This window comes from Sorex araneus, chromosome 3 (genome assembly GCF_027595985.1).
Source record: "Sorex araneus isolate mSorAra2 chromosome 3, mSorAra2.pri, whole genome shotgun sequence".
NCBI classification, from domain to species: Eukaryota; Metazoa; Chordata; class Mammalia; order Eulipotyphla; family Soricidae; genus Sorex; species Sorex araneus.
The window spans coordinates 128695091-128720697 of NC_073304.1; the positions used below are offsets into that span (position 1 = coordinate 128695091).

Below are 25607 nucleotides of genomic sequence, written 5' to 3' on the forward strand. Positions count from 1 at the left end.
GAAACTTTCAACTAGATAAATAAAATCCACACCCCACTTACTCTCTCTCCTCTCTGTCCTTCTCTTACTCCATCTACTTCCTTAATAATTTTTCCTCACTCTGAATAAAATTGGGTGTAGTTCTCAACCAATGTTTAGGGGACCCAAAGACTACTTTAGGTAGTCACTGGGTCTGGGTGGTTCAATAATAGGCCAGACAATGCAGCACTGCTTGGGCCCAGAGGTACTGGAAGCCTTCGTAGAGCTACACCAAGTTTCAGGGTCCTTGAGATGCTAGAAATCAAATCATATAGCCCCTGGCTTTTTGATCTATCTTACCAGACATTTTTTCCATTCTGTTGGACACTTTAATAGGTGATTAAGGTCATTGGTTACACAGTAGTTACAGCACTGATTAAGAGATTAATTCTAGTCAGACATACCTTCCTGAGTTTTCCTGGATTCTCCTCTCTGTGACCTGAAATTGCTGTTTCTGATCTTACATCTTATAATTGTTGAGTAGTAGGTTGTATTTTCCTTATGGAAGAAGGATATGATACATGAATGGAACACACTAAAGGGTTCATTTAATGGCTGCTCTTATTTTTAATAGTAAGAAGGGAGGAGATAGGGGTAAGTTGCAGGTGTCACCAGCAAGGTAAATTAATTAGAGAATATCTATGCAGCATGAGCTGGGGACCTTTACCTACCCTCACTACATCCTCATAACTGGCCTGTGGGATAAGATTTATTGCCCCTACTTTATAGGTCAGCAAGACAAAGCACAGAGGTAGTAAATGATTTCTCCAAGGTCACATAGCTTGTATAAGAAGAATTCAAAGGATAGCCTATTTGAATTCAAACCCTGTGCTCAAATAAATCAAATCAAGAATATAAAATCTTGGTGTTGCTTGCTATTTATAGCACACTTATTTTTGATAGCATCAACTATCATAAAAGTTAGACTGATAATGTATGAAAGGCAATCTGTGAATTCACTTCTAAGAAACAGTGAGATTGATTCCTTTTGCTCTATGCAGGCAAATCCTTCTTAGAGGACATATGCAAATGTAGTACAGAATTAGAAAGCCTTATTTATACTCTGAGACCAGGGAAATGACTTTCTGGCTTGGATGTTAAGAAGTCTGTGCACAGTTTAAAAAGGTAAAGAAGATAGTGCAAAGGCTCAGGCATAAGAAATGAGAGTAGAAATCCCTACTTGAAAGGAAATATGGAAAAGCACAAGGGTAATTTTAAAAAAACCAAAGTATGAGTATGTGAAACCACAATGGTGTTGACATCTATATTTTAAAAATAAATGTCACTGGTCTGGAAGGATATAGTACATGAAATAAGGCGGTTGCCTTGATCCTGATTCAATACTTTGTGCAATGTACTGGCCCCTGAGCACCTCCAGGAATAATCCTTAAGCACGGAATCTTAAACACCAGCTGGGGTGGGCCCACAACCCTCCCTCAAATAAATAAGTAAATGTTGCCATACTTTATTAGTGGTTCACTGAGGAAAACATTCTGTGTCCAGGGGAACAATTCAATGAACTGAGTGACTGAGTGCATGCTTCGTATGCTGTAGCCCCAGGTTCTATCCCCAGCACCACATGATGGCCCCAGCACCACCAGAAATGAGTCCCAGGCACAGAGATATCTTGAGCCTCACTGGGTATGGCTCCAAAACAAACAGACAAAAAAACATTCATTTTTTTGGGGGGGGAGGGGAGGAGTGGGCAATATCCACTTGTGCTCACTATTTACACCTACCTCTGCTTACTGATATCTCCTAGCTGATGTTAGGGGGCCAGATGTGATGCTGGGGGTGGAACCCAGGTGAGCCAGGTGCAAGACAAGCCCATTCTCCACTGTACTCTCTCTCCAGCAACCAAAAAGTTGTTTGTTTGGTTTTTAAAAGAATGCTTCAGACTGGTGAATATGCATTGAAGCCTGGTCCTCCATATATGACTCTAGGCAACTTAAAATGGAAAGTAATTTGCAGAACCACAGAAGACTGTATGAGAGTCATATTTTTAATCCCATAATTCTCTAAGAATTCACAAAAGATAATTCAGAATATGAGAAAGGGCTATATAAAGATGTTATTTTTAGACTTATTTGCTTGGTAGCAAATTAGTGGTGCTATTTCTATGCCCAATGCTTCTATACAGATGTTAAACTTTTTGGTGGAGAGATTTTTAAACACAGACTGATGAAGGAAGTGTTTGTATGTGTGACAACATGGGTGAACTTAAAAGCATACCAGATGCAACATATTGTATGATTCCTAATATATGAATGTTTCAAGCAGGCAAGTCTTGAAGTGAGAAAGTTGCTACGTGTTTTTCTAGAGCTTGGTGAATTAAGTGGGAATCAGGAATGAGTAGTAATTGTTAATGGGTACAAATAATTTTGAAGTGATAGAAATAACTTTAGACTCAGATGATGGTTGCATAGTTGTGTGAATTTAACAAATATATTCTGTTCTCTATTTGAAAGGAACAATTCTGTTTTAGCAACCTTAGCTCTCAGGGCAGGGGAGACTGCGCAATGGTCAGGACTAGATGTCATGTGTGTGCAGGGACCCAGGTTTAAACCCCAGCATCATCACTTGGACTCCTGAGCACTGCTGGGTCCCAGAATTGAGCTTTTGGTTACAGTTGGCAAAGTCCTTCCAGAATTGGATCTAGGCCCCCTAAACATTGCTTAGAATCTCCTCCTTCCCCTCCAAAAATTCCCTGGATCTCTATAAAGAGGTGGGGAAGGGGAAGTAGTCACTGAGTAATAAGAATTAAGTTAAACAAATGTAGGAGAAAACCAGAAGTAAATATTATCACATATTAAGTGATTTGGTTCAGAAGGTAAATTTATAGGTGTATATTTTTGCCTTCTCTTGTTCAAAGGTTGTTTTTTTTTCTTTTCAAAAGTTTTTAATGTAAACTGATTTCTTTTATTTTAAAGAAGTAGATATACTAAGCAAATGGAAGAATCATGGTCCTTCATTCTCCTCTTTCCTCACTAAGCAAGACAGGAAAGTTCTAGTCCAGGAGCTTTCAAGACTCTGTCTGTCTGACATTTAAGATCATTTGATGTAATTTCATGAATGAAAAGACAAACATATAAGTAGGTGTAAACACCCCCAAAAATATGCATGTTAAAATTCTAGCATACTGAATAGACTAGCATTTTAAATAATTTGAAAACTGGTTATGTTTTCTTGTTTTTAGGAAGTGATAGAAGCAATTGCTGAGTGTGCATTTAAGACGTCACCTTTCCCAATTCTCCTTTCATTTGAAAACCATGTGGATTCGTAAGTATTCAAAACACCGAAGGAAGGACTCTCTTTCCCAAATAGGGCATATTTAATAATTGTTCACTCAAATTTAAGATCACTTGACATTATTAATAGTATTCTTCAGTTGTATTCTGTTTGAAGTGGCATTTTAAAATTTTTACACTATTATATTCATTTACTTAAATAAAATTTACATTGAAACAATTCATTAAACTTATAAAAGTTATGTTCAGGCTAAAGTAGAACCTTTTACTTATTTATTTATTTATTTTTGCTTTTTGAGTCACACCCGGTGTTGCACAGGGGTTGCTCCTGGCTCATGCACTCAGGAATCACCCCTCGTGTCGCTCAGGGGACCATATGGGATGCTGGGAATCGAACCTGGGTCGCCTGAGTGCAAGGCAAACACCCTACCCACTTTGCTATTACTCTAGCCCTAAAGTAGAACTTTTTAGTATTTGGGTTTTTGTTTTTTTTTTTATTTGGGGCTACACCCAGAAGTGATCAGGGCTTGCTTCTGGATTTTCACTCAGGATCACTCCTGATTAGCACTGGGGACCATATGTGGGGCCAGGAAACAAACCCAGACTGGGCTCAGATAAGGCAAGCCTCTTATCCACTGTATTATCTCTCTGGTCCCATAATAGGATTTTTTTTAAATTTTATTTACCATGATTTATAAAACTGTAATCAACAGGGTTTCCTACATACAACAGTCAAACTCCAGCCTATCCACAGAGCGAACATTTCCTTATATCATTGTTTCTGATATGGCCCATCCCACCCCTCCCCTGATCTCTCCATACTCTTGTGAGCTCAATTTTGTACACCAGTTCCCACGTTCTATTGCCTTTGGCCATTTGTATTCCCCTACTGTGCTGCTTTATATTCCACATATAAGATACACCATTCTGTATCCATCGCGTTCCTTCTGGCTGGCTTTACTTAGCCAGTTCCTTTCACATAGCAACAAACTGAATAATTTATAAATAAGCCAGGTAGATTTTTTTAAACAAAAGACTCTGTTTGTTTGATACTTACTTTTGAGCTACACACAGCTGTGCTCAGGGATCACTGCTGGTGATGCTTAGTGACCACATGCAAGGTAGGAGCCATACCTGCTGTACTATCTCTGCAGTCCCAAGACTTTTTTGTTTTTTAAACAACACAGTAGAAAGTTATCCTAACATCACGTGTGTCTCAATTGCAAGCACCATTTTAATAGTCCACCATTTAATAGTCCTTCTTCATTTTGAATATAGAATTCCTCTGACTGCATGCAAGTATATACATCTTTACCACACTAAAATGGCAATCCCATACACCTTGGAGTTAGTGGAGGGGAAACTTTTATTCTCTTTACACTCTCTGTGCTTATACAGAATTAAGATCATCAGATTCTTTCTCCCTCCTCTCCCTTCACAAAGATCACATCCCTGTCCACTAGTATTTATTAGCATTTTTCTCTTGTAAAATAGTTTATACTGGGGCTGGGGCAATAGCACAGCGGGTAGGGCATTTGCCTTGAAAGCGACTGAACCAGCATCCCATATGATTCCCTGAGCACTGTCAGGAGTAATTTTGGAGTGCAGAGCCAGGAATAGTCCCCTGAGCATTGCTGAGTGTGATGCCCACAGCCCCCCCACCCGAAAAAAAAAAGACTAAAAAAATAGTTTGTAATTATACTGAATCACACAAAGAAAGGTAATTTTGACAAACTATCAGTATCAGAATAAGACATTTCTATTTAAGCATGGTTACTAGCTTTTCATATGATCCTCAATCCAAAGAACTTCAATATGAGAAATTCTTTCTAGATTGAATTAAATCTCAGAAACTAAAAGTCTAGGCATTTGAATTAATATCGAAGAAAATGAAGAATGCCCACACTTGTTCACTGAAATTTGCTCAGCCTTTTCTTTCATTCCAGCTACTCGGTTAGAGTGCTCAGCTGCAAGCACGTGATACCCGCCCTGCTCTGCTCACAAGTTCCTTTTGGATCCCCTTTTTGTAATGCAACTTATTTGTTGCATTATCACTTATCCTCTTTATTCAATTCATTTACAGCATGTGGTTGAATTCACTAATTCTTAAAAAAAAAAAAAGCTAAATCTTGAACAATTTGAGTTTCAATGTGAGAAATTTCCAACAAGTTATGTGATAAAAATGTATTAGCTTGTTTGTGTACACATCAACACCTTATTTTGAAGCAACCAATTTTATCAGTGTGGTTCTAATTAGTCTTGGGAAATCCATATTAAACTTATCAGCTTTTAATTGTCTCATTCTCTGTTATCCAGTGAATGATGTTATCTTTTGGCATATAGTTTATCTACCTTTTATGAAGATCAGTTGAAAGATAAGTATTTACTTAATTTAGCTGATACCTGGGTTGGAGAGATAGCACAGCCATATGGTTTTTGCCTTGCATGTGGCCGACCCGGGCTCAATTCCTCCATCCCTCTTGGAGAGCTTGGCAAGCTACTGAGAGTATCTTGCCCACACGGCAGAGCCTGGCAAGCTCCTCGTGACATATTCGATATGCCAAAAACAGTAACAGCAAGTCTCACAATGGAGACGTTACTGGTGCCTGCTCAAGCAAATCGATGAGCAATGGGATGACAGTGATACAGCTGATACCGCTCTTCTAAAGAGGCAGTATGTAATACCTCATTTTCTGCTCCAGTTCTGATTTGCAGGTGACTTCCCTGAAACTCCTTCTCATCTTTGCCCATCTTACAATTGTTTAGCACCTTTCTTTCAAGCAATATATTACCAAGACTTAGCATGCTATTTCCTCTTTGATGAAAATGCATCTAATGCTTTTTTTTCTTAAATGATTTTTAAGAGAAATAAGGTTAATGAGACAAAATGAAAAACTCTACTTTTATTCTAATTATTATACCTGTAAAATTGAACTTTTCTATAAGCTAGCAAGTGATATAAACCACCAACACCACAAAAAGGATACAATTAATAGAATTCATTGATTAGATATATTACACACCAGTGTTCCAAATATATGTTCATACAGTCCTCACCATTTATCCAGGGATCCTAAGAATAAATGCCATGATAATTCCCATTTCATCCTTAGATGCGACTAAGTCTCAGAAAGAATGAGCACTTACCAAATATCATGAAGCCAAAACTGGGATTGAAATTCATTAGATCATTCTTTACAATGTACATGTTTATCAACACTATCCCCCACACCTCAGCAGAAGCATCATGCACCTTCTAAATATAAAATTAAAACAACCAGAGCCATCCCCGATATGCATGTTTACATGGCTTGTAACCCTTACTCACTGAGTTTTCTTCTGTTGCATTATTTAACTCTAATCATAGAGAGAGCTCTCCATGGGCATGAAAATTTAAATCTGCATTGTGTACAAAAGCAAAAACAAAGTACCCTCAAAGTACTATTTCTGCTTTTGGAAAAGGAGGGATTCCAGGTCAGAGAAAGTAAAGAGGTAAAGGTACTCACCTTGTGTGTGACTGACTTTGGTGCAATCCCTGGCACCACATGTCATTCCAGTTTTACCAGGAGTGAGCCCCTAAGCACAGAGCCAGGAGTAGCCCTCGGCACCATGGTGCAATTAAGAAAGGAAGTAATTAGATATTTAAAGTGCATAAAGAATTCATACGTGGGGCTGGAGCGATAGCACAGCGGGTAGGACATTTGCCTTGCACGTGGCTGACCTGAGTTCGATTCCCAGCATCCCATATGGTCCCCTGAGCACCGCCAGGAGTAATTCCTGAGTGCAGAGCCAGGAGTAATCCCTGTGCATCATCAGGTGTGACCCAAAACAACAGCAACAACAAAAAGAATTCATACGTAGTAAAAGAGGAAAATAACTTCCCCAAGATAGCATGACTTTTAGATTTATTTTTAATTTAATTAAAGAACTCTAATTTACAAAGTTATTATTAGTTGAGTTTTAGGGATATAATATTTTAACACCAGTCCCACCACCAGTGTCAACTTCCCTACACCAGTGTTCCCTGATTTCCTCTTCATCTCCAACCCCCACCCTGTCCCTTACTTGCCATGTTAATTGTGTTGAGTCTGTGTTTTGGATTTATAGTTATATCACTCCCCTCTAGCCCCAGTGTAACTGAAACCCTGATGCCTGTTCACCCATCACTTTCCCTTCTCTTCTTCTCCCCTTGATTTCATTCTGCCTTTGGCCTTCTCTGGAAGATATTATATTGCATGAAGTAAGCCAGAACAAGAAATACAAACATAGGATGATCACACTTATCTGTGGTATATAGAATACTGGATCAGAAATGTATTCTAGTAAAGGGGGGTGGTTTGTGCCTAGATTATTCTTGACCCTACCCTGTGTTTAGAGAGGAAAAGGATAAAGTGGCATGATTTTTATCCCAAATCATTGCAATAATCTAATAGCAGTGAAACACCAAGTTACCAAATTCTGTTGTGAAACAAAATTGTTTTCTATTTCCAATCTCCTTGAACTCTGTGTATCAAAATTGCTCAATCACCCTCAGTTCTTTCCTGAAAGGACCGTCCCCTAACCAAAAGATGCTAGCAAGTTCCCTTTGCTTGAAAACAATTGTTTTTGCTCATTGCTGAACCCATTGGTTCTGTAACAGACAGCATCTATCGCGCTCTCTTTCACAAAACTGAGATAGGTCTAAGAATTCTTTCCAAAAAGTGTCCCGAGACTCTCCTAAAATCAAAACTTGCCTGTTAACTCTCATAAACTATTTTGTTCTCCTGTATACTGCTTTTACAACATTGGCACACCACCTTAAAAACGAACTCACACTTAAAAAAATCCACTTCATGATATGGTTTTGCTTTCCAAAGTTTTGAAATCACCACTACCTTCTTTCAGCCTATCCTCTTGCCACAGACCTCACCTAAATCCCACAAAAGATGTCACTAATTCACACTCCCACCTGAATTCGAATTTTGAGAAATGAGACCATAAGTATTTTTTAAAAAAAAATAAGATTTAACTTTAACTTTAAATAAGATTTAAATTTAACTTTAGTAAACCGCCTGATTTGTGAACTAGTAGTTTCATTAAAAGAATTGTGGCTGCAGGAAGTAGAGGGGGCTGCATGGAAGATGGTTCAGTGGGTACCAGTGGTTTTTTCCTGGCAAGCACATGGCCACAATTTCAAACCCAGGTGCCTCCAATGCTTGCTGACAGCTGCTGTTTGGGAAACCCCAGTGAGAAAGTCTGGAAGATGATAGCTCAGAGGTTTAAAAGTGCCAAGAGCAATAGTGAGGCTGTTAACTTAATTGTCATGCAAGAAAACAGCTTCAAGGTTTGAGGGTCCCCCCCCCACCCCGAGGAAGAACCAATTATGTGGCTCAACTGTATGTGTGAGGCCCTGGTTTGGATCCTCAGCACTGCAAATGACATCACGAACATCACCTGAGGTGATCTGGGTAAACCTCAAGTACTGCAGATACAGACCCCATAAAAAACACTTTACAGATTTTTAAGAAAAGTAATCCTGGGCCAGTCACATTGTGAAATTTTAGCTAAAAGCCTTGACTTCAATGAGTTGTTGGTTTCTCACCCCTAGGTAAAAGAGATGGGTTTCATTCAACTTTGAGGGTTTATACCATGCCATGGGGCGCAGTCCTTAACCGGAAAACTCAACTTTTTCATACTGCCCAGACCTCCCTGGAATTTTGATACTTCCATATATCTGCTGTGGCCTGAAATGCCAGATGTTTTTAGTTCATTTCTATCTCTCCTTTAATCTCGGTGTTGTGTTAGCCTAGGTTGATGATTTAAATGTTGCCATTTTTTTCTCCATTATCAACTTGAAGTCATTTTAATTTAGTTCACCATTAAAGTTGCCTTGTTCTTCCTTTCCTTTCTTTTCCATTTGCTCTCTGTTCTGATTCTGTTACTTGTCACTTGTGTGTTTGTTGAGAACATGAATAGCCTGACTTCCAAGTGTCACATCTTACATTTCCTTGGACACCTTGTTCTTGTCTTAGTTGATTTCATCTTAGTTGATTTTGAGGAAGGTGTTAAAAAGCCTTTTGACACACTTGGATCTTTGAAGAGTGTGCCTGAGCCACATGGAACAACCGACCGCATCATTAGATCATTAGGAAGCTTTTAGACAGGCAGCTTCTGACCCCATCATAGGCTCTGCCTTAGAATCTTGGTTTTCTTCAGACTGTTAATGATCCCGGAAAGACAGCACTGAGATTAAGGCACTTGCCTTACATGTAGCTGACCCTGTTTCTACCCCTGAGACTGAACAGCACCATGAGTGGTCCCGACCTCCTCCTTCACCCTCTTCTGTAAAAAAACAAACAAACAAACAAACTAAATGATTTAATGTAGTCTTAGAAAATAACTGTTACCAATCGTTGGGAAATATGAGTAAGGAGATGCTGCTAAAATCTCAGGGCTGGGACAAATGGAGATGTTACTGGCGCCTGCTCGAGTAAATCAATGAACAACAGGATGACAATGATACAGTGATGACAGTGATACAGTGATACCTATTTACCACTTTATCCTAATCCTTAGGCTTGTTACAAGGGCAGGTTCTATGTCTCCACTTCCAATTCAGAATCAGGAGACTAGAACTACCCCAACACCAATACCACCACCATAACCACCTGCATGCGGCAGTAACAACTCTGATAATACTACAATGGAATAAGGGGTTTGATTCCACAAGTACTCCTCAGGATTTAATGTAAGAACTTCCCAACAGGGAGCCAAGAATTCTGCCTGTCACCCACTAAGAGATATCCCAGATAGATCTCTGAAATCTTCCTACTGGTTAAGAATGTGATTCCCGGGATTGGAGTGATAGCACAGCGGGTAGTGTGTTTGCCTTGCACGCACCGACCTGGGTTTGATTCCCAGCTTCCCATATGGTTCCCTGAGCAACACCAACGGTAATTCCTGAGTGCAGAGCCAGGAGTAACCCCTGTGCATCGCTGGGTGTGACCCAAAAAGAAAAAAAAAAGAATATGATTCCCCAGGGAACCCCAAAGCTGAGCACTAGGGCAGAACCCTTCCTTCCCACTCCGGCTTTTTGGCTTACTGGGCAAAGGAATCTGATGGCTGCAAGTTCAAATGTTCAAAAAAAAAAAAAAAACACCAGTTTCAGCACCTATTGATTGATTCTAATCTATCCCATCTGTTCTCAAACTTGAGTTTGAATAAAATTAATCAGGGGGATTCTTCCAACATATGCTGGGCTAGACTGTGTTAAAGATTCTGATTCAGAATCTGCAAGGCAAGCCTGGAAGCTGCATTTTACTTATTTTATTTTATTTATGTTTGCTTTTTGGGTCACACCCAGCAATGCACAGGGGTTGTTACTCTGTGCATTCAGGAATTACTCCTGGCGGTGCTCAGGGGACCATATGGGATGTTGGGAATAGAACCCGGGCCAGCCGTGTGCAAGGCAAAATGCCCTACCTGCTGTGCTATCGCTCCAGCCACTGGAAGCTGCATTTTAATCCTCTCTGGTTGTGAGTGACAGCTCTGGGCTGTGGGCCACTCTTGAGTACTGTGACCTTTAGTTGAATCATTCTATAAAAAGGGAATTGGGGAATTTAGACTATTTTTGTGTAACTGAGGGAACCTGTGGGCTCAGAACAAGTGACTTAGCTCAGCCTCAGCTACACAGTGTCCTTGGACTTGGTGGAGCCCATGGGCCAGTTTTCTTCAGAGCCCGGAGGTCTGGACTGCGGGTGCCCAGGGCTGCTCTGCTGACTCGCCCTCTCTGCCTTGTAACAAATCATCCTAAAGTAACTCACCGCAGTGGTTTCCAGGATCCTTTCTTTGTCAGGATTTCCTCTATCCTTGAGATTGCTAGAATGCCTCATCCTGTTCAGGAGGCACATTCACCAGTCAAATTACTCGCGGTGAAGAAATGCACGATGACAAGTGGAAGATTTTCTGTGTGTAAGAATCTCTTCTTTGCCTTGCCCCACTTTCCAAGGAAGCCCGCAGCTGTCAGGCTCATATTTAAAATGCAGAGAGCTCCCTCGTTCCCTCCAAATATATATTTTTAACAAGGGCATAAAGAGTGCATTTTTCCCTTTGCGGTATGAGAATATGATTTGACCTCCCAAAGCACTACGGCGGGGGGCTGCGGGGGGAGGACTGGGGGCGGGAATACATTCTACTATGGAGGCTTAACATTCATGGAAGAGGGATTGAAGACAACACCACATTTTGTAATCAATTTGAATTGTGTAAAGAAGGCTCTTTATCACTTACATATTCTTACCGCAGCCCTGGTTCTGCTGAAACGTATTAACACTGCAGTGCATAGAGACAACTATTGGAAATCGAGTTCAACAGCCTGTGATCAGAATCACAGTCCATAAAACTCCGAGGAATGGGATGCCTTTATAATGATATATAACATTTCACAGAATGTGAACAAGAATTTTTTTTCCAAAGGTCAAGGGAAGCAGAGATATTGGAAGAATATAGATGGTCTTTCATATCAAAGCATGTTTATGTTAGTAAGCGCATCGTCTACTCTGACTGGGAAATGTTGCCTTATATGACTGAAATTTGCTTACAATTGCCCAACTCTTTTAACCCTTCAAAGACATTTGCATCCGTGACTTGACTTCACCAGATTTTCTTTCCCTTTTCTACAACAGTTACAAATCTCCTTGTTTTACAGATCTAGAGATGTAGAAGTCTGGATCTCAGCTTAGTAAACCCTGTAGCTCCCCACTTTTTCCATTCCCAACAGATTCCTGTAGACACACAGTCAGCCTCACACCAACTTTACTTCCCTATTACACACTTAAGAATTGGAGGCATTGGAGCTGGAGAAATAGTCCAGTGCAGCCAACCCAGGTTTGATCCCCAGCATCCCATATGGTCCCTGGAGCAACATCAGAAGTGATTCCTGAGTGCAGAGCTAGGAATAGTCCCTGAGCATCACCATGTATGTCCTCCTCCCCAAAATATAAGAGTCTCAGGCATCTTTCTTCCAGGTACCTGCTTGTTTTTTGTGTCCTTGTGTCCTCTGAGACTCTCTCCTTAACACACTTCTTCCAGCATGCCTTTCCCTTCACTAATTTGAGATTTTTATACCATCAAACTTCCTCCTTTATTCTTTGCTCTTCTGTCCTTTCCTTGCATCCCTTGTCTCTTTTTTGACAATACACCAAGATCTGACATGGACACATTCCACCCCAAGTGCCTTCCTCTTCACACAGAAACAGTAAATTAGATGAAAGGAACTGAGTCTCACCGTGAGACCTTCAAGAATCCAATGGCGGGCGGTGATTTGCCTTCCTCTCTACTTTTGTCTGTGGCTCAGCCAGGCTCAGAAATAGCTTCAATCCTCCACCTGTGTGTGCGCTATTCATAGTAACTATGTCAGGTTAGTAAATAAATAATTTGGAAGAATAAAAAACTGAAAATTAGGGCAAGGGAATTCTTTATTTCTGTGATTTAGAACACAAAAATAATCCTGCCCAGGTTCTTTGACTATGTCTTCTTGTTTTGATGTTTCTCCTTCTCTCTCCCTTAGCCCCAAGCAACAAGCCAAGATGGCCGAGTACTGCCGACTGATCTTTGGGGATGCTCTCCTCATGGAACCACTAGAAAAATACCCAGTAAGCAGTTTTGATGTTAATTCATGAAGAAATGCATATGTTATTATTATTATTGAATTTAGAGGAAGACTTCCTTACATCCTTTCCATGGTCAGCAGAATGCCCTCAAAGTTGGGGTTGTTACATGTATTTTCTTTCCCTGACTATAGTCTTTCCCCTTTAGTCAATGACCTGAGCCAATCAATGGTATAAGACTCCAACATTAGCTGCCTATAGAGACAGTCTGTTAAGGAGCCATCATCACACTCCTTTGAGGGAAATGGGTCATTAAGATAGAACACTGCAAGTAGCACAATGAAATTCCACCTGTCCTTGCTAGCCACTCATCATTTCTTTGCTTGTGCCTTTTGGTTCAGCAGAATTCAGGTCTCCTATTTCCCTGTTTTTATCCCTGCTTGGGAGGAAGAAAGCAGAAGAAATACCTTTTAAATGTAGTCTCTTCAATCTTTTACTCTTTCTTTCAGGCTCCACACATCTCTAACATGACTCCATACCAGTTTTTAAAAGCATAAAACAGAGTGCCACTATCTTAGAGTTCAACAGACTTTCTAAAAATAACCCATGTGGGGACTAGCACATGCAATGCTATCTGATAACAATATCTAATAACCGTCTCATGGGAAATTGAATTTCCCATTAGACAGACAAGCTTGAAACACTAGAAATATGGCTTATAAATAAGGATAGCTCAGGTCACAGGGTTAGAAAGAAATATGAAGTCACTTGGATAATTTCTGATATACTAAGTGTAATGTGAGCTAAATACCAAGTGCCTGAATAGGAATTGTTTGCTTTTAAACTTCTGAAAATCAAAATTCCTCCAGACTTCCCCAATTCTTCATGGAAGATTCCACATATAACTAGATTCCCTTCCTTGAACATTCAGGCTAGGGACTTCTCTGTTCCAAATCTACATAATTCTATTTATAAATGGTTCATTGGAAAACGCCGGGTTAGTAAAATTAGCCCACTAAATCTAACAGTACATTTTATGGTTTTGTTCACATAGGTTTCATTGTGGAAGAAAGAGTGCAATAATTAAACTGTACGTTTCACATGAAAAAAGGAGCTATGAGCCAGCCTCCACACCAGACACACTTAGAACAGTTTAATGAGCCATATGGAAGGTAGTAAGGAATCATCTAGAAATTCTGGGTATCTGAATCTGTCTTGGGGGTCTGGAGCTAGCTAGGGAATGAATTGAAAGGCCAAGAGAGTATTTTTTAAAGAATATGTCTCTCTTTTCCATTAGCTGGAATCAGGAGTTCCTCTTCCAAGCCCTATGGATTTAATGTATAAAATTTTGGTGAAAAATAAAAAGAAATCTCACAAGTCATCTGAAGGAAGTGGCAAAAAGAAACTCTCAGAACAAGCCTCGAACACCTATAGTGATTCCTCCAGTGTGTTTGAACCATCATCTCCAGGAGCCGGTAAGGGGCTGTTAGACGCCCTCCTGTCTTCTGTGTGTGTGTGTGTGTCAGAGATGGGGGGGGGCAGGGGTGCGCTTAATAATTGCTGCTCTGAAGTCTGTTTAGAAGAACAGTTAACATTCCTAGACAGGCACTATTTTATTTGTTTATGAGAGGATCGGGGTTTGGGGTATACCCAGCAGTGTTTAGGGACTATCTGGCTCTATGCTCAGGAGTGACTCCTGGAAGTGCTCATATCCAGTGCTGAAGATTGAAACAGGATCAGATGCATGTAAGGGAAGCACCTTATCCATATACTATCTCTCCCAGCTCACAGTTTTAAATTGTGTTGGTGTTTTATTGGTACTGCTGTTTTGATGGCTTAAATTTGGTGACTATTTAGGTATATAGAATTTGAAGAGGCATAAAATTGTACTCCTAAAACACACAATCATGTCAATTGTTAATACAAAAAAAATAAACTGAAATATTTTAAGGCATGAATAAAATTTTAAAACCACACAGATGTATTTCCCTCCCGTTTTGCAGGTGGGAAGACCCACATGGCTCTAACTGGGCTAAAATCCATATGGCTTCAGGCCTACATTCCTTTCCAAATCCTCTACAGGAGATCTCTCTATTGCTTTTTCTACCTTCTAGAGGCCACCCACATTTCTTGGTTTCTGTTCCCTGTCCTCCAGATTCAAAACCAGCAATGCTGCATGTCAAGGACCCCGCTGTTGTCATCTTTCTCTCACTCTGATACAGCTAAGAAAGATCTTCCACATATGAGAAATGTCATATTTCTATGCTGGAGCAATAGGACAGTGGGTAGGGTGTTTGGCTTGCACACGGCCAACCTGGGTTTGATTCCCAGCACCCCATATATATGTGCACTTCCAGGAGTGACTCCTAAGTGCAGAGTGAAGAATAAGCCCTGAGTATGGCTGTCTGTGGCCCAATAACAAAAGAAAAAAGAAAAAGTACAGAATTGTCACTATCCTGGACTTATCTGGATAATCCAGTATAATATCCCCCTCCCCAGACAGTCTTCTCTTACCACATTTGCAAAGTCCCTCCCCTTCAATCATACAATGGAGCATCTTCACAGAAATGGATATGGAGACCATGTTTCCACCTGTTGCTTGAACCAAATAATTTTTGTAGTAGGCCTATAACTTGTCAAAATCAGCAGGTTCTTGATAGAAATACAGGATCAGACACAAACTGCTTAGTGACTCTAGTCAGTGATAGGGTGATAATGTCTGGGTAATTTCACAGTGTTTTAAATGAGGAATGGTAGCTACTTGTGCCAGCAAAACTAGTAGATGATTGCTATTGTCATTATTTTTCTTTCAGATTAGTTGAAATCAAACTTTACACCCACTAAGTTTTCCAAGTGGTTTCCCAACTCTTTTGAATTCATTGTAAGTTAGTCTAATTTATTTTCCAAGTTTAATCAGAAACTTGGCAATCAGAAAAATGTGTTATGAAGATGTCATTGGAACATGGAGAAAAACTTACAATTGGATTTTGGAAGCTCTTCCAGGAAAAGTATAACTTGTAAAACTTTATCTTCAGAAGCTGAGTGTGTATACGCTCTGTGCCCCTAGATTTCATTTTCAGATGCAAACAAATGTGCAGATGTTCACCAAGTTTCCTAAGGAAAGTTACTAGTCAGTGATTCCCCCAAAGCCCATCTCTGTCTTTTAAACTCACTCTGAGAACCAGAGAGGTGCTACAGTGGAGAGGGCATTTGCCATGTACTTGATTAACCCAGATCTGATCCCAGGCACACATCTAGTGTCCTGAGCGTCACTAAGACTCATCCCCTGAGCACAGAGCCAGAAATTGTCTTGAGCATTGCCAGGTGTAAGCCGAGGCCCTCTCCCCTCCAAATAAAATAATTTCTAAAGTATCACTATTTAGAATAGTGAAAACTGGAAGTCAACCAAATACCTTTCAACATATACATAAAGTTTTATACCACAGAATAATAAAATGCAATAATTTGATCATTTTCAAAGCATACTATTGAATAAAAGATATCAAATTAAATGTATAGTATGGTTCCCTTTATATAAAGAACAAATACAAGCAAAATTAACTCCAGCTGTTAGGAGTTGTCAAATACTTACCCTTGGGGAAAAAAGGAGAGGAAGGAAACTTGAGGGGGGTTCTGGACACTGGTATTTTGTCCCTTGGGTTGGTGAAGATTAATTGTGCTGTGTACACACATGACATCTTCTGCAAACGTATCCTATGTCAGTAAGAGATTTTTTTAATTTAAAAAAATAAATAAAATAATTAAATTTTAGGGCAAAAAAAGGGGGTTTGAAGGAAAGAGTTGCCCAAGAATTTAATTTGTCTTCTATTTTCTCATCTCAAGGATCAGTTTCTTTCATTGTTTAGATTAAAATTCTTGTCAAGAAAGCTAGGGAGATAGTACAGCAGGTAAGGTACTTGCCTCCACACAGCTGACATGAGCCTCATCATTGCACGGTCCCCCCAGCACCACCATGAGTGATCCCTGAATACAGAGCTAGGAATAACCCTGAGTATTGCTAGGTGTGGCCCAGAGGCCAAAATAAATAAATGAAAGAATAAAGAATAAAATTCTCATCAACAGATACCATGTCTTTGGAAAGTTGTTTGTCTGCTTTTAATTGTCTATTTCAAACACTATAATACTATTTTCTAAAATTATATTGTAAAATATATATTCTAAAGTAACTTATTATATTCTAAAATAGCTTTTGTATATAAATAGCTATTATATATTATAATATAATAACTTACTACATTCTAAAATTCTCAGAAAGAATGCTCCTTTTGAAGTTTCAGAACAAATATCGTTAGCTGGGTACCTAATTCCTAGCACAGTGCTGCTACCTCTTGAGTGCTAACAAGTAAATTTTTCTTCCTCTGCGTGTGGGAGCTTGTTATTACCATCTGCCTTTTCCAGTACCGGTTCTCTCCCTTTTATTAACTGGATGCATAACACGAATAAGTTTTACAGGCAGAGAACATGATTGCTTAATACAGAGAAGGAGCAGCAATCTGTTAGTAATTCGGTAGATTTCCTAAGCTGGTCTGAATGCATTGTGCAACCCTTATTTATTTCACTGGAAAATTTTGGACGGGTTTATAGGTAGGTAGGCCTCTTAATAAAAAGTACTACGCCGCTAACCTTACCATTCGGGTTGTAGATATTCTCAGTATTGCAAACACAAGTAGCATGAAAAACACAAAATGTTTCCTAATTGCAAGCTCATGGACTGCCGTAGCCCCTGGTGGTTTAAGTCCTTTACCCACATACACTTATTGTAAAGCACATACACTTATTGTAAAGAACTTAAAGTTAGATTTTTTTAAAAATTGTCTGTCAAGATTTCTTCCCAGCCCCTCAACGGGCTTCTGAGGGGAAAAATCAAGTCCCTGCTAATGGAGGAAAACAACACATTTGTCACATGAACCAAAGAATGACCTAATTGACTATTTGAAATAACTGGTCTGTTGTTGTGTCCCATCCAGCATTGTATGGATTTGTCCTGCCAAACATCTTTTTAAAAAATTATGCAATAAAAAGAACTCCCTCCCCCACCCAGTTTAAAAATCAAAACCTAGTTGCAGGAACTTGAAGCAACAGATTTAATTATTATTAAATTGATTTAATTTAGAAACTTAGCTGCCAACTTCCTAAAAAGACTGTGGCTCTAAAAGAATAATATGTGTTTTCTATACCAAATATCACTATTCACAAACACAATATCAGCTTCCTAAAATGGTAGGAATTTCTTTTAAAAATATGCCGTTAGCAATAGGCCTTGTGGGTCCCAGAAATCTTTTCCCTTTAAAGTTATTATATAAATACTTTGATCGTCACTATCTTTCAGTAATTGAACTTTGTCAGCCCAGTGGAAACATTTATAAGCTTCTTGGAAAACTGCACTGTGGGCAATGTCAGTTATATAGATTGAACAGGACAGCTCTCCAAAGGCAAGCAAGGACTGAATCTGCCTCATTTTTATACCAATGTTGCCATCTACTGGGCTTTAAACGCTGTCACACCGAGTGAACATTATGCCTTTCCTTTAAACGTGAAAATATTTTGTATCATTCACATTATTGAGTTTATTGAAGCCTCCAGCTGTAGGATAAAGACAGTGTGTCATATCAGAGTAGTCTTTAACATAGCCAAATCATGCACCAAATATTTAGAAAGAAAAACCATCCATTCAAACATCTAAATGTTGGCTAAAGTATGAAGCTGAATTGTATCTGAAGGAGCTCAAATAGCCAGGCATAATGATTTAAAACATTCTTCTGGGGTTCATTGTTTAAACAGATTATCACCAGTTTCTAAAGTGCATGCATTGTATCAATAATGCACCCATCAAATAAATCTGCATTGCAAATACTCATGTCTTTTTGTTTACCGGTAGTTAGGGATGTAACCACAGCCTCACCATTCCTGCCCAGACTAAAATTCTCTTTCTTGACTTTCTTGAGAACTTTTGTGAACTTCAAGTGGCTCCAGGGTGTCTAAGCAATGGCCATACATGAAATAAAGCAAACAAAGGACACATGTACTCTAGAAAACTAATTAGTACGTGATGTCCCATGTCTTTAAAACATAGTTAGAAAAACTGTTAGAAAAACATAGTTAGAAAAAACTTCCTGTAACCTTTGTAAATTTCCAGTCACACTCACAAGAAAAATTTAGGGGGAATGGCTCTATTCATCATGTCATTCTAATTTCTGTCATTAGTAATATTAATGCCCCAGATCATTTCAAAACTATCAAAGGTCAAGTTCCAAGAAACTGGTAACATGCTTGTGATCTGTGCTTTTGACTTTACTTCCTTGTGTATTATTCCACTTCATTAAGTATCATTAAACATCAACAGGAGAAGCTGATACTGAAAGTGATGATGACGACGATGATGATGACTGTAAAAAATCTTCAATGGATGAGGTAGGTGGGTGTCTGGGGCTTGATTTGTGCGAACTTGGGTTTTTCACTACCTTGCCGGAACACTGTACCCTGGAACATTTTCATGGTCAGTTTCTGCCATCTAGTGGCCAATAGGTTCTAGTTCACTTAAAAACTTTTACACTGCCGCATTAAAGATTAAAGTTGCATCCCTGAAGAAAAGAACAAGACTTTGAACAAAGTTCTTTATAAAGTATCGTGTTCCTGGCCTTGCATTTTATCAAAGCAGGATGCATGTATTTAAATTCATGACAATTTACATGCACCATCCACCTGCTTCACTTTTTGAGATAATTAAGCCGATTGTCAAATAATTGAAAATTCAAATTAGAACTGAGGTTTCAAAAAAACCTCAGAAATATGACATTAATTCCATTGTTATGAGTATAGAACAACCACAGCTATCTGCTGATTACAGCGCAAACATCCTGAATAATTTCATCGGTTCAAAAATATTAATTGCACAGAATATAGAAGCAAATCTATGATAGGTTACTTGGAATCCTGAAACTTTGCATTAGCAAGAAATGTGGTCATAAATTTGGGGTCAGAGAGATGGTACAGCAGATCAGATACCTGCCTTGTATGCTTCTGTCCCTGATTTATTTCAGAGCCAGAAATAATCTCTGAGACCACCATGTGTGGTCCAAAAACAAACAAAAAATTTATACCGAATCCTCTTTAAAATATATTGGAAATAATCTGTCTCAAGACTTGCTATTTGTAATTTAGTTATACAAATATACAGCAAATAATTAAGTTATATGCTACATCCTATAATAATTTCCTGTAACATAATCAAAATGTTTTATATTCCCCTGCTAAATTCCAACTTATTGTCCAGGACTAAAACTGATACAATAAAAATAGTCTACTTGAGAATTATTTGAAGTGTTCATAATTTTTATCAATTATTTTGTTAATTAAAAATCTTTCTACCAATTGTATGGTCTTCTTACAAAATACTATTTGCCAATTACCATTGAATTTCAATATCACTACTTGAGTTTTATAAAGAAATCTTCTTTTCATGTTTTCTCTTTTCTAAGTGTGAGTGAAATATTCCATCCATTTGAAGAAGTCTGTCCTTGCCATTATTACAGTAGTTCTCCTCTTCATTAAAACTTTCTAAAAGTAATGTAAACTGAGACACAGAACAGTTGAGTGACTTACCCAAGTCTGCAGAGCTTCTAAATAGAGGGTAGTGGGATTTAAAACCAGGCCATGTAAGTCTGGAGCCTGATAAATTAAAAACAGTAACAAGTCTCACAATGAGGAGACATTACTGGTGCCTGCTTTGGCAAATTGATGAGCAAAGGATGACAGTGATACAGCGATATTATATTACTTGTCTAATAGGTGCTTTGAGACCAAGAGGGAGGAAAGCTAATCAAGAAAAACAGTAGCAGTTTTCCCACTCCAGCCTCTTCTATAAGAAGCTTTTTGTTTTGTTTTGTTTTGTTTTTGGGTCACACCCGGCGATGCACAGGGGTTACTCCTGGCTCTTCACTCAGGAATTACCCCTGGCGGTGCTCAGGGGACCATATGGGATGCTGGGATTAGAACCCGGGTCGGCCGCGTGCAAGGCAAATGCCCTACCCGCTGTGCTATTGCTCCAGCCTCTATAAGAAGCTTTTAAAAAAGATCTTCTGTCCTGGTGTAGTGAGTTCTTAATTTGTTCATCTTAGACATCACCTATGGATTCAGGCTCCCATTGATCACAAATGAGATATAGTTCAGTGCTTCTCAAACCTTCATTTGCATTTTGAACATCTTATAACAAAAAATGCCTGATTCTGATTCAGGAAGCCTGTGGAGGGGGCTCAGATACTACATCTTTAACAAGGTCCCCAGGGCTGTTGAAGTTATCAATCCTGTGGCACACCGGAGACTTTCTCTAAAATTTTTCTGTAATCCCGTTCACCCTACTTCTTAATGACAGGCATTGTTTCTTCTTTCTCCTCTGCTGAACTTTCTACAGACGGTATGTTCAGAAAAGGATGGAAGATTTTCTGCTCTCCGAGTCTGGTGACATTTTCTAGGACAATTGCTCTGATTCTGGGATCTTCTTTTGATTGTGTTTCCAGGGGACTGCTGGGAGTGAGGCCATGGCCACAGAAGAGATGTCCAACCTGGTGAACTATATTCAGCCAGTCAAGTTTGAGTCATTTGAAATTTCAAAAAGTAAGTTTTCCCTAGAAGGGAAAAAAAAAACCCTAGTGTAGCATATAATGAACATATTTGTAACATAGGTAATGAGACCAAAACAAAGGGAGAAATATTACCTTTAATAGAACTATTTGATGCTGGTGAAATCTTCAATAAGCATATAGGTTGACTATGTTATTTACATATGTTCATATTTTATGTATGTATATATAATGACTCAGAAAATATTCATTGATATTTCTCCAAAATATGTAACAGGTCTATAAGCCTTTCATGGTTGCCTAAAAGATAATAGGCCAGAGTATAACTAATCAAGTGTTTTAGACATTAGTGTATTAGACTTTTGTTTATAGTCACATCTGCATCCTGTATGTAAGTGACAGTGTTGGAATAAACCAATTCCCTAGAAAGGAGGCAGCCATATGCTTAACCTTAATGGCTAGAAATTGAACCAGTCAATTCATTCCCGTTGCCATTTGTCCACTTTCTATTTCATTTATTCAGGAGAACATATAATTAATCTCATATCACTTTTGTTTTTCCTTCATCTAACCTCACATCCATACAAGGTGCAAAGAAAATTATCGCTTCTTCTCTTAGTGAAAAATATCCATACACTGAAATCACTTTTTAAATTTGCATGAAGTGTTAGAAGAATTCTTCAGATTTGAATGGCTCATAAGCATGTGTTCTTAAAAAAGTAGATTTTTACCTAAAATTGAACATTTCTTATAAAGAATGATTTTCATGAACATACAAAAACCTTACTGCACTTCTATATGATTTTGCCAGTGAGTGTGAATGAAATGGTGTTTGGGTCTCTGCGACAGAGGATTTAGCTCCCATTGCAGTTTAATTAGAAATACTTCAACATCTTCTCTATAACTGTTGATGATTTTTGCCACATTTTGTTCAATTTGAAACATTCTAAAGTCGTTTTTTCCCTTTATTACTATTATCTATGTCCTTTGTTTTAAAATGGGTCTTCCTATTTGCTGAGTCAGAAAGTTCTAGATAGAAGCAAAATTGAGAAGGAAAAATTTAATGTAGATTCCTATAAATTCTGATGTCAATAGCATCAGCCAAAGATTTGCACACAAATACTTTTATCATTGTATTTCATATCATTTTTCTTAGTTTCTTTTTAAAGAATACTGCAGATTATTTGCAAAACATAATTAAATTGTCTTAGTATAATGAACAATAATGGTCAAAATAATTAGTCACAATAACATATAATTTGATGGGACAAAAATAAGTATGTAACTCATAGTTGATTGAATTAGAGAAGTTGAGGAAATGGTGAAAGGAGAGTAAGTATAATTAGAAAGAAATATGGAAATTTTGAAGTGGATATCAAAGGAAAAGGCCTCAAAGAAAACTGTTTAAACAAACAGAATTTTCTAACCACCCTGTACAATTATTTTTTCTAATGCTATATATCACTGTATGGACTTTAACTGGAAAGAAGTTGGGAAAACTGATGGGATTGTTCTAACATCAGATAGCATTATTTTCTTTCTCACTCTAATTGGAAACTTAGATTTCACTTTCAAAATGTTTCTCTTGTGTTCTAGAATAGTGAAGCCTTTAGCATATTCATCTCCCCTGGTCTCTGTTATCTAATCTGAAAATGAAGCCATCAGTCTGAAATTTTTCCCAAAAATTCTTCTGCTTTAAAATAACATAACTCCGTATGACAAATTAGTTATTTGTGTCATAATATATAAACCATGGCCGTGGACAATGTTGGTATAAAGAAGATTGTTAGCATCTAGCAGCAATCTATCTATGTTCTCTGTTAATCCCAAACAGATTTCCCCAAACCAATCTGACTAGGTTTAGAAAAAGGATTCCTACAGAATCTCGATTCTTAGGAGAAAGCAGCTTTTATTGTCACAACCAAAATTCATTTCCCCATCCCAAATCCTTATGTCCCTAATTTTCACAACCATATGCATAGCTCTTCCAAGCAGAAAATCTTAAAAGAGATGACCAAAAGACTCAAATTTTTTTTTAATTTTTTAATTTTTTTTATTGAATCATTGTGAGAACAGTTACAAAGCTTTCAGGATTAAGTCTCAGTCATACAATGATCAAACACCCATCCCTTTACCAGTGCACTTGTTCCACCACCAAGAACCCCAGTATACCCCCCCACCCCCCAACCTGCCTGTGTGGCAGATGATTTTCACTTCACTCTCTATTTACTTTGATTACATTCCGTTTTTGACAGAAAACCCACTATTATTATTTGGAATTTCCCCCCAACAATCAGACCTGCCGAAAAGGCATCATTATATCATTTGTTTTCTATTGCTGATAATGAAGAGCATATGATGTCACAAGGCCGCTAAAGCAGCCACACAGTTTTGGAATTCTGGTATTTTAGTAATTAAGTCCAGAGGTATTTCTGTCAGCAGTCACTGAGTTCCGAGATTGGTTTGTGTGCCTCTAGGATCATGCCCGTTCAGAAGCAGAGGAGCTGTTCATGGGCAGCTGCTTGGGGTCTTGTTTGATCAGGGAGCAGGGCCAGTTCCACCCCTGCTGCCCCCAACTCGAGATTTTCCGTGTGCCCCATCACTGAAAACTCCTAACTCTCTGTCCAGTTGTCTCTGAAAGGTGATACATTGCTGCTGCAAAGGGCAAAAAGCCAAGGGACAAAAACCCTTTCCCCTCCCAGAGTGGCACAGAGCCATAGCTTAGTTTATGGTCCAGGAGCATTTCTGCCAGCAGCTGCTATGTTTCCAAGATTGATTTGTGTGCCTCTGGGATCATGATTGTTCAGGGGCAGAGGAGTCATTCCTGATACACGTTTTTTTGTATATCAGGAAAGGTCAGGAAAGATTTGGAGAAATACTCCTGGTCCCCACATACCAGAGCCATGTTTGTAGAAACTCATGGTCCCGGGTTTCCATCTGGAGAAGGCGGGGAGACTGCACCTGCTCCATCTGGGACACCCCAGTGTTATCGGCTCGGTCTGGGTTCTGGAGCATTCTTTGGCACTGTGTTGACCGCTGAGTGTGGCAAGATAGCGCTGGGGAAAGGTTGAGGGCGTGACGTCTGGGGTCAGAAGTGGACTGGAAGCCGGGATGGAATTGCATAGTTCCAGTGCCTCCATGCAGTTTGGAAACATAGTCCTGGTACCCACATACCGAAGCCATGTTTGTGGAAGCTCATGGAGTTACCATTAGTTTTGGTTTTTTTTGTTTTTTTTTTTAATAAATTTATTTATTTTTAATTAATGAATCACCATGAGGGTACAGTTACGGATTTATACACATCTGTGCTTATGCTTCCCCCATACAAAGTTCGGGAACCCATCCCTTCACCAGTGCCCATATTCCATCACCAGTAAACCCAGCGTCCCTCCCACCCTCCCCAATCCCATCTCCCCCCACCCCACCCTGTCACTGTGGCAGGGCATTCCCTTCTGTTCTCTCCCTCTAATTAGCTATTGTGGTTTGCAATAAAGGTGTTGAGTGGCCACTGTGCTCAGTCTCTAGCCCTCATTCAGCCCGCAACTCCCTTCTCCCACATGGCCTTCGACTACATTATAGTTGGTGATCCCTTCTCTGAGTTGCCCTTTCCCCAGAATATGAGGCCAGCCTCCTAGCCATGGAGTCAACCTCCTGGTAGTTGTTTCTACAATTCTTGAGTGTTAGTTTCCCACTCTGTTATTCTATATGTCATAGATGAGTGCAATCTTTCTATGTCTGTCTCTCTCTTTCTGACTCATTTCACTTAGCATGAAACTTTTCATGCCGATCCACTTAAATAAAAAATTTGTGACCTCCTTTTTTCTAACAGCTGCATAGTATTCCATTGTATAGATGTACCAAAGTTTCCTCAACCAGTCATCCGTTCTAGGGCATTTGGGTTTTTTCCAGATTCTAGCTATTGTAAACAGTGCTGCGATGAACATATAAGTGCAGATGTCATTTCGATTATACTTTTTTGCCTCTCTGGGATATATTCCCAGCAGTGGTATTGCTGGGTCAAATGGGAGCTCAATTTCTAATTTTTTGAGAATCGTCCATATTGTTTTCCAAAAGGGCTGAACCAGTCAACATTCCCACCAGCAGTGAAGAAGGGTCCCTTTCTCCCCACATCCTCTCCAACAGCGGTTGCTTTT

At 39.0% G+C, this 25607-nt stretch overlaps 1 protein-coding gene across 3 annotated transcripts in view; it reads left to right on the forward strand.

Annotated features, from left to right (window-relative positions):
- Positions 1–25607, forward strand: part of PLCB1 (phospholipase C beta 1) — a 797636-nt gene that overhangs the window by 599134 nt on the left and 172895 nt on the right. For all 3 annotated transcript variants that reach the window (XM_055133540.1, XM_055133538.1, XM_055133539.1), the window contains 5 exons: positions 3215–3297; positions 12814–12898; positions 14151–14328; positions 19218–19285; positions 21391–21487. In XM_055133540.1, coding sequence (XP_054989515.1) covers positions 3215–3297; positions 12814–12898; positions 14151–14328; positions 19218–19285; positions 21391–21487 — 511 coding nt within the window. The remainder of the gene's footprint in view (positions 1–3214; positions 3298–12813; positions 12899–14150; positions 14329–19217; positions 19286–21390; positions 21488–25607) is intronic.